Here is a 9,636-nt window from a genome sequence, read left to right as displayed (position 1 = left end):
TCGCTAATGAATTCCGCGATCCGGTTTGTTTAAAATCACTGTATTGTGCACTTGTGCGGTCCTTATTGCGGAATCTTATTTGCAACCTGGATCCCTCTTTTTGAGTATATCTTCAGGTCTGTATTGGCTAGTTTGTTATCAGCCGCTTTGGCGTCTCCCTTCACTAAGGCGAGACGTTATTGCCAGCACTGGCCAGATGTTCATCTGCCGCTTTGGCGTCCCCCTTCTCTAAGGCGAGACATTATTGCCAGCCCCGGCCGGAATTTCATCCGCCGCTTTGGCGTCTCCCTTCTCTAAGGCGAGACATTATTGCCAGCACCGGCCAGATTTTCATCTGCCGCTTTGGCGTCCCCCTTCTCTGAGGCGAGACATTATTGCCAGCACCGGCCAGATGTTCATCTGCCGCTTTGGCGTCCCCCTTCTCTGAGGCGAGACATCATTGCCAGCCCCGGCCGGAATGTCATCCGCCGCTTTGGCGTCTCCCTTCTCTAAGGCGAGACATTATTGCCAGCACCGGCCAGATTTTCATCTGCCGCTTTGGCGTCCCCCTTCTCTGAGGCGAGACATTATTGCCGTGTACGACCGGATTTTCATCCGCCGTTTCGGCATCTCCCTCTTTCGAAGCGAGATTTTCCGACTTCCCTCATGTCTGATCCGATCAGATGCTATCCGTCGGAAAACAGACTATAATTACCTCAAGTTCCGGCTATCCCAGTTTCATTCAGCGTTAAAACTGTTTTCCTTGTCCTTCCTTTGTTTGTCCTCGTTCTCGAAATGTCCAATTGAAAATAATGCCATCGAATTTTCGCTGATCCTTTTCCTTCTCGTATCCGTCCATCACGTTACAAAATGAGTCGTAGTAGATTTCACTCGGCCACAATCTGCTTTTGCTTATTAAATGGGTTCTTCCTCGTCGCCACTGTGATACTCTCCAGCTTGACAGATCAAGTAATAATAATTTTCATCAATCGCAAGGCCTACTAGGTGGTACACGAAACTACCACAACTTGGAAAATTTTTACCCTGAAAAGAGAAAAAATGTCAGGCGTAGAAAAATATCCGCCTTGCTCAGGCAAGGCCTACTACAGCAATGAAGGAAAACACTAAATTCGATATGATGTGCAATGTAACCTGAATGTATTTTCAGGTGATTTTGCGCTTCCTAAGTGTTACGTTCCTTCTTTCTTGAAGATAAAGAAAAACTGTACTTCTAGTTTAAGAGCTAATTTATTACATCTGTTCAGTTTGATGGCTTGTTAAGAAGTGACAAATCAATTTTCATTTTGTTGATCTTCACCCATGGCAATGGGCATGGGTGACTATGATCCATATTTCGTCATGCACACGTTGGTGGCATAACATCTCCCCCTTTTAAAAGAGATCGTAGAGCGCAAGCCAAGCTGGTAGCCTGCGATATCTTCCTTGTCGAGCTGGTTCCGGCGAACCAATACTGGTGGGAACCTCGGGCTCATCATCCGTCATCACGTCCTGATTTCCATCGTCATCGTCAGCTGGAACATTTGCTGCGTCGGGAACCAGTTCTTCTAGCGGATCTTCCAGAACCACTGGTGCTGGAACTTGGATTTGGAATTCGTCGAGGAGAAGTGCAAAAGGGAGTTGGTTGTTGGGTGTAGAATCGGCTTCACTTGCATCCGAGAACCGGTGGCGTAGCTGATTCGTATGTGCTCGGATGAGGCGTCCGTTTTCGAGTAACACAGTATAGTCCACTGATCCCTTGCGTTCGATGACCTGTCCAGGAACCCATTTGGTTTTGTTTCGGCGATGTACTTGCGCGTACACCAGGTCGTCCGGATTGAAGGCTCTTTTGATCGCTCCGTGTCTTCGGTTGAACTGGTCGTTCTGCTTCTCGTTGACCAGGGTTGGACACGGAGAACTCGGCTTCAAGAGATCCAGGGATGTCCGCATTTCTCGTTCTAGGAACAGGTGTGCAGGAGATTTACCATCCGGAGCGTTTCGATTTGGTGTTGACCGGTAAACGGATAGGAACGTCTGAAGGTGCTGGAACGTCACCGTCTTTTCCCCTTCGGCAAGTTTCTTCAATCCTCTCTTCAAGGTGTCGACGAAACGTTCTGCTTGTCCGTTCGATTGTGGGTGATACGGCGCTGTCGTCAGATGCTGGATACCATTTTCGTCACAGAAAAGCTTGAAACTGGCGCTGACGAACTGGGTACCATTGTCGGACACAAGAGTATGTGGGTTTCCATATCTTGCGAAAGTTTCTTGCAGGAGCTCCAGCGTCGCTGTGGTAGTGATGCTACGGGTCCTGAAAATTTCCGGCCATTTTGAGTAGGCATCTACCACGACAAGGTAGAAGTAACCATCGACCGGTCCTGCGTAGTCGATATGAATCCTTTCCCATGGTTTCGTTGGTATCGGCCATGATGATAGGGTAGTCTTGCGGGGCAATTTTGCAGCAGCAGCACAGGAACGACACTGGCGCACAAACGATTCAACGTCCTCGTCGATGTTCGGCCAGTACACGAAACTTCTTGCGAGTGATTTCATCCGATCGATCCCGGGGTGTCCACGGTGGAGTTGCCGGATGATGCGTTTGCGGAACCGTTCAGGGACCACAACTCGATCGCCGAACATGATGCAGTCCTGGGTAACTTGAAGACCTTCTCTTCGCGAGTAGAATTGACGTACAGCTGGAGTGTGGAGCTCGCTTGCCGTGCTCGGCCAGCCGTTGATGTGGTTGATTACCTCTTGAAGGACCGGGTCGTCTTGCGTTTCCTTGGCGATCATTTGTGCTGTGACAGGCAAATGGGAAGTAGAGTCGTCGAGGATTGCCTTCACGTCGGTTTCCGTCTGGAGAGCAGCGATAACGTATTCCTCGTCCGGTCTGCTGTGGCAGCTCATCAAGCGTGACAGCAGGTCAGCGTGTCCGAAACTAGCCGTTGGAACGAACTGGATATCGAAGTCGTACAGCAACATCGTAAGCGCCCAGCGCTGGAGCCGATTTGCCGTGTAGACGGGAATTCCTTTCTTGCTGCCGAAAATCTTGAGAAGGGGCTTGTGGTCGGTCTGTAGCACGAATCTGCGACCGAAAATCATCTTGTGGAAACGGGTAACTGCAAACACCAACGCGAGCGCTTCCTTCTCGATTTGACCATAGTTTTCTTCCGCAGGTGTGAGCGACCTTGAAGCGTGAGCGATGGCTTTGACGGAGCCGTCGGGAAAACGATGTAGGATAACGGCACCCAAGCCGTCCTTGGACGCATCTCCAGCCACGATGATTTCCTTACTGGGATCGAAGTGCGTCAGCAAGAGATTGGAGACCAGGATGGACTTGAAACGGTCGAACGATTTTTGACACTCAGCAGTCCACTTCCAAGGAGCATCTTTCTTGAGTAGCCGATCGAGGGGTGCTCGGAGTTGCTTCATCTGTCCAACGAACCGTCCATAGTAGTTAATCGCACCGAGGTACGATCGTAGTTGCGATACATTCGTTGGAGGTGCCATTTCGGAGATAGCGCTGGTTTTGGCTGGATCTGGGCGGAGACCATCCTTGTCGACGATGTGGCCCAGAAACTTGATCTGCGGCAGGGAGAAACGACACTTTTCGATGCGGAGATGAAAACCATACTCACGAATTCGGTGCAGCACAGCGTGAAGCCTGAGGTCGTGCTCCTCTTGAGTCCTTCCAGCGATTAGGATGTCGTCCAGGTAAGGCTTGACACCAGGAATGCCGGCAACCATGCTGTCGATGATCCTCTGGAACGCTCCAGGAGCCGATTTCACACCGGGCGGCAAACGGTTGTACTGGAACAAACCCTTGTGCGTGTTTATCGTGAGCAGTCGTCGTGATGATTCCTCTACTTCGACCTGGAGATAGGCGTCCGATAGGTCGATGCAGGAGAAGTAACGGCAGCCGGCTAGTTCAGCAAAAATGTCGTCCGGATGCGGTAGCGGATGGCGATCCGACTCGAGTGCGTCGTTGATACCCGTGGAGTAGTCACCACAGATACGTACAGAGACATCGGACTTGCGAACCACGACTATGGGAGCAGCCCAATCGGAGAACTGGACTGGCGAAATGATGCCGTTATCTTGAAGTCTCTGCAGCTCAGCATCAACCTTCGGGAGGGCAGCGTAGGCAACCGGTCTCTTGGGGCAGTACACAGGGCGTGCGTCTGGCTTCGGATAGAGTGTTACCTTCGCTTTCGAGCAGCATCCGAGCGTGGACTGGAACACTTCAGGAAACTTGGCTTGAAGCTTCTGCATCGTTGCGTTCAAGTTTTGCTGGATGTTGTTGACCAACGAGCTGAATGAAACCGACCAGAGATCGAACCGATCGATTGTTTCGATTCCGAGTACGTTGAGATCCGGATTGCTTGTGACGAAAATGCGGCCAGATTTTGTCACGTCTTGAACGGTGATTTCGGCGTTGAACTCACCTAGGATCCCGATGCTGTCACCAGAGGCACTCACGGCGTCGACTTCCGATGGATTGATGACAGGCTTGCCCACGGATGTCCAAGTGCGCTTGGAAATAATGGTGATGTCGGAGGCACAATCGAGCTGCAACGTTGCGGGCGAACCGTTGATTTCGATCTTGACGTACTTCCGCTTCTTCGTGAGGTCAACTCGCTTAACCGAGATACCTTTGGACTTGACGACGTCTTTCGGTTTCGGTTTGTCGACCTGCTTCGATGACTTCTTTTCGGATGAGGAGCAGTAGCCTTCCTTGTGGCCCTTCCGCTTGCACTTCGTACAGGTATGCGACTGGTAGGGACACTCCTTGACGTAGTGTAGATCCCCACAGAACCAGCAAGGTGTTTTCGGTGACTGCGACTTCTTCTCCTTCCGACTTGAAGTACGATGATGGCGAGAAATTGCGTGAACGTTGGACTTGTCCCCGCAGCCTTTCTCGATCATCTGGGTGTCTTGCTTGAGGTTGATGATGCGGTTGCACTCCTCAACCAGGTTTTCAAGCTTGAGAGTGGCACCGTCGGCGGGCGGCGCGTTTTCTTCAGCTTCCAACTTTCCGATCAGTCTGGTCCGGATGTCCGAATCGCGCGGTGACTGGAGACCGCATACGAACCTGAGAGTCTTGAATTGGTCGCTGGATAGTTTTTCCATCTGGAACGCTTCACAGTGCTTGTTGACCGACGCGGCGTATGACGAAAAATCATCGGCGTCGTTCTTCACGTATTGAAGACACTGGTACCGAGCGTTGAAGAGGGACTTTTGGCGTCCGAACAGCTTCTTCAGCTTCTTCACGGTGTCTTCGAATCCAAAATCCCGCGGATGGTTCGGCAAAACGCTGTTCACGTAGCGTTCGTGGAACTGCGTACCGATTTTCCGCAGAAGCAGCCTGACCTTCGCCTTGTCGTCCAAATGCTTACCGTCCTCCTTGAACACGTCCTCGTACCGAGCGTACCACGAATCGAAAAAGATGCCGCCGTCCGGATCGTATTGGAACTCGTCGATTCCGGTGGAGAGTGACTCGATGATCTTCTCGCTTCCAGCTTGATTGGCGTTACCCTGCTGGAGAGCTGCAATCTGCTGCTGCTGGGTTGCGATGAGATCCGTCAGCCGGAGAATCGCTTGCTTCAGATCGGCGTCGGGCATTCTTGATTCTTGAGTGGGTTGAGGGCTTCAGTGGTGGAACGGAATTTGTCTTGATGCTTGGCAGGAACAGGGCTTGAATTCGCTTCCGGGATAGCAGGAACTTTTCCTCGTCGCCAACTTTTGTTACGTTCCTTCTTTCTTGAAGATAAAGAAAAACTGTACTTCTAGTTTAAGAGCTAATTTATTACATCTGTTCAGTTTGATGGCTTGTTAAGAAGTGACAAATCAATTTTCATTTTGTTGATCTTCACCCATGGCAATGGGCATGGGTGACTATGATCCATATTTCGTCATGCACACGTTGGTGGCATAACACTAAGCTTATGATGTGCAATTTAACCTGAATGAATTTGCGGGTGATTTTGCGCTTCCTTGTAAGGAAAATTTTTAATTTTTGATTTGACCCGTTTACTCTTTTAAAAGGACACGTTACTAATGGGCGACCTCATACAAGCCCATTTGGCTACACTCAAGGTTGAAAAAAGAAAAAACACAAGCCTCAATGATAATAATATTTGAAAAAAAAATTGTTCTAGAACCGCCGATAGAACTTTCTTCTTTTAGGCTCAAATGAAAGAGGGGACCTTCAGCTTTCGTTTGGTGGGTGTTTTAGCGATACCGATTTTTTTTAAATAATTTTGTTCTACCAGACACACTGTGAATGTATGTTCGGGTGATTTTGCGCTTCCTATGCATAGCTCAGGCTTGGGATTGCTCTAGATTCTATATGATGTGCAATGTAACCTGAACGCATTTTCAGGTGATTTTGCGCTTCCTAAGCATAGCTCTGGCTTAGGATTGCTCTAGATTCCTTATGATGCGCAATATAACCTGAATGCATTTTCGGGTGATTTTGCGCTTCCTAAGCTTAGCTCAGGCTTAGGAAAACACCAGATTCCATATGATGCGCAATATAACCTGAATGCATTTTCGGGTGATTTTGCGCTTCCTAAGCTTAGCTCAGGCTTAGGAAAACACTAAATTCGATATGATGTGCAATGTAACCTGAATGTATTTTCAGGTGAGTTTGCGCTTCTTAAGCTTATGATGTGCATTGTTACCTGAATGAATTTGCGGGTGATTTTGCGCTTCCTAAGCATAGCTCAGGCTTAGGAAAACACCAAATTCGATATGATGTGCAATGTAACCTGAACTTTTTTTTTCAGGTGATTTTGCGCTTCCTAAGCTTAGCTCAGGCTTAGGGTTGCTCTAGATTCCATATGATGCGCAATATAACCTGAACGTATTTGCGGGTGATATTGCGCTTCCTAAGAATAGCTCAGGCTTGGGATTGCACTAGATTCTATATGATGCACATGGTAACCTGAAAGCATTTTCGGGTGAATTTGCGCTTCCTGAGCTTAGCTGAGGCTTAGAATTGCTCTAGATTCCATATGATGCGAATGTATTTTCGGGTGATTTTGCGCTTCCTAAGCCTTAGCTCAGGCTAAGAATTTCTCTAGATTCCATATGATGCGCAAAATCACCCGAAAATACATTCAGGTTATATTGCGTTTCATATGGAAACTAGAGCAACCCTAAGCCTGAGCTAAGCTTAGGAAGCGCAAAATCACCTGAAAATACATTCAGGTTACATTGCACATCATATAGAATCTAGAGCAATCCTAAGCCTGAGCTATGCATAGGAAGCGCAAAATCACCCGCAAATACGTTCAGGTTATATTGCGCATCATATGGAATCTAGAGCAACCCTAAGCCTGAGCTAAGCTTAGGAAGCGTGTCTGGTAGAACAAAATTATTTTAAAAAAATCGGTATCGCTAAAACACCCACCAAACGAAAGCTGAAGGTCCCCTCTTTCATTTGAGCCTAAAAGAAGAAAGTTGGCGGGTCTAGAACAATTTTTTTTTCAAATATTATTATCATTGAGGCTTGTGTTTTTTCTTTTTTCAACCTTGAGTGTAGCCAAATGGGCTTGTATGAGGTCGCCCATTAGTAACGTGTCCTTTTAAAAGAGTAAACGGGTCAAATCAAAAATTAAAAATTTTCCTTACAAAATATTGCTTAAACATAAAGTGCAAAAAAAAAAAAATTTAAGGCAGTTGAATAGAAATTCAGCAGTATCTGGGCATACACGTATACAAATAAACTTCGCCTTTTATACATGTGGAAGTAGTTATTGCGGCTGCAATTTTCTTATTTTTTATTGACAGTGTCTTATGATTTAACAGTTTAACGATCAAAGTAGGCCGAGTAATGTCAACAAAAATAGAACATACATCAAAGTAGCTCGGATAACGGGGCACAACATTTGGAAGGTAATCCATTTCGGAAAACTTAAAGTTTCTTGATGATGCAATTTGAATCGTTCAAAAGCATGAATAAAACGATCTAGAACTCCACATCAATTTTATCAATGTGATGGTATGTCTTATATCCTTGTATGCCGTGGTTCGGTTAGAATTATCACATGCCGGTATTTGTTCAATTTGTGCACCTTTATGGTACCTAAGACTTAAACATTTTTAGTTAATTGCAGTTAGGTATAGCTCCTGCAGTTATTGCAGTTAGGTATAGCTCCTTACTTTTAAAGAAACAACTACGACAAGAACCCCCTAAGTGACGAGCCGCGTAGTTGCCGGCTAAGAATAGGACTACTAACCCCAATTCAAGGTGTCAAGCGACCCGTGCCGAGGAATGAGTGATCGAGGGGGTGAAAAAGATGCTCGATCTTTAACGGAGCCTGTGGGGCACCTGGGCACCCCCCACAGTAAGCTGTCCCTTACCGCGTTAATGCAGAGCTCTGGCGTGGTGGACATTATTTCTCGTGCGACTCGTGGGAATCAAATATGAGTAAACAAAATTCTAAAACTAGTGCAACAGGTAGTAGTGGTGCGATCAACCCCTTCGCAAGAAGCGGGTTGATGCGGTCTCCAACAAGGAGAAGCGAGGAGTCAGGTGCTGGAAGCTGCTTACGCAGCTCAAGCGTGGGAGCTCCTGTCCACTCCACGGCAAGCCAGCCGGCGGAGGTTATGGACGGAGCGTGGTTGCTGAGGGCCATCAGCCAAGTAGCAGGAAAAGGACGGCCCGCATTGGAGGTAGCTGAGCAGCAGCTTGGCAAAATTATTGACTTCGCGACAACTAAGTCGAATATAAGTAAGGACCTGAAAACGGCCTTGCTTCGGCTTAGAGCGTCAGTCGATGAGGCCAAGCAGGAGCACGCGGTCGCGGTGCTGGCTGTGGCAGCGGCGGAACCCGCAAAGGAGAAAGCGTCTAAGTTTACGCAAACGGAGGCCTTCTCTTTCGCGGGTAGTCCGAAGAGTGTGGAAGCGAATGCTCGTGACAAACGTGACAAGCATTCGCAGAAGCGGGCGAGGCAGCCGTCAGGTGAGGAGCTGTCTGGCGGTGCCCGCAAGGCCAGGCGCATAATAACCCCGAAAGCCGGTGGTTATGCCGGAAAGTCGGACCCCAGCCAGGGTTCCCGGAAAACTGGGAAGGGTGGGCCTGAAAAGGCCGGCCCGTCCCGGATTGATGGGAACAAGGGGTTGCGACCAATGGTGGGCCCTCAGCAGCCACAGAGCAGGGCGGTCCAAGGAGAAGACCCTCCTTGGACAAAGGTAGAGCGGAAGAAGAAGAAGAAGGTGAATCCGCAGGTAGAAGTGAAGGACGCCAAGCCAAGGCGTAGGAAGGCAGGTGCCAGGCGCGAAAAAGGTGACGCTATCGTCATCAAGACCGAACAGTCGAAATACTCGGACGTCTTGAAGGCGATGAGGTGCGACGCCAAGCTCGAGGGTCTTGGAGCTGACGTACGCAGTGTCAGACGTACTCGTACGGGCGAAATGATCCTGGAGCTTAAGCGCCAGAAGGATCACAAGGGCGCCGCCTATAAGAGGCTGGCAGAAGAGGTCCTTGGAGATGGAGTGGAGGTGAGGGCTCTTACGCATGAGGCGACTCTGAAGGTCAAAGACCTAGACGAGATCACCGAAGCGGAAGAGCTCGTCACGGCACTGCGGCAACAGTGCGATGTTCAGGTGGCCGCCACAGCCGTCAGGCTGCGGAAGGGGCCAGCAGGGACACAGATA

The 9,636-nt window shown here is 48.8% G+C and overlaps 1 protein-coding gene across 1 annotated transcript; it reads right to left on the bottom strand.

Annotated features, from left to right (window-relative positions):
* Window positions 1-1,168: 1,168 nt before the first annotated feature.
* On the bottom strand, window positions 1,169-5,846 carry LOC134286167 (uncharacterized protein K02A2.6-like). Its single transcript, XM_062847743.1, has one exon. It carries the CDS (start codon window positions 5,593-5,595, stop codon window positions 1,372-1,374), a length of 4,224 nt encoding a protein of 1,407 aa, XP_062703727.1. The 5' UTR covers window positions 5,596-5,846; the 3' UTR covers window positions 1,169-1,371.
* Between the last annotated feature and the right edge of the window lie 3,790 nt (window positions 5,847-9,636).

The sequence above is a fragment of the Aedes albopictus genome, chromosome 1, assembly GCF_035046485.1.
Source record: "Aedes albopictus strain Foshan chromosome 1, AalbF5, whole genome shotgun sequence".
NCBI lineage: Eukaryota > Metazoa > Arthropoda > Insecta > Diptera > Culicidae > Aedes > Aedes albopictus.
This window is presented reverse-complemented; position numbering and strand designations above follow the sequence as displayed.

Excerpts from the sequence above, each read along its gene's own strand:
- LOC134286167 (XM_062847743.1), bottom strand. The coding sequence starts at position 5,595 with ATGCCCGACGCCGATCTGAAGCAAGCGATTCTCCGGCTGACGGATCTC.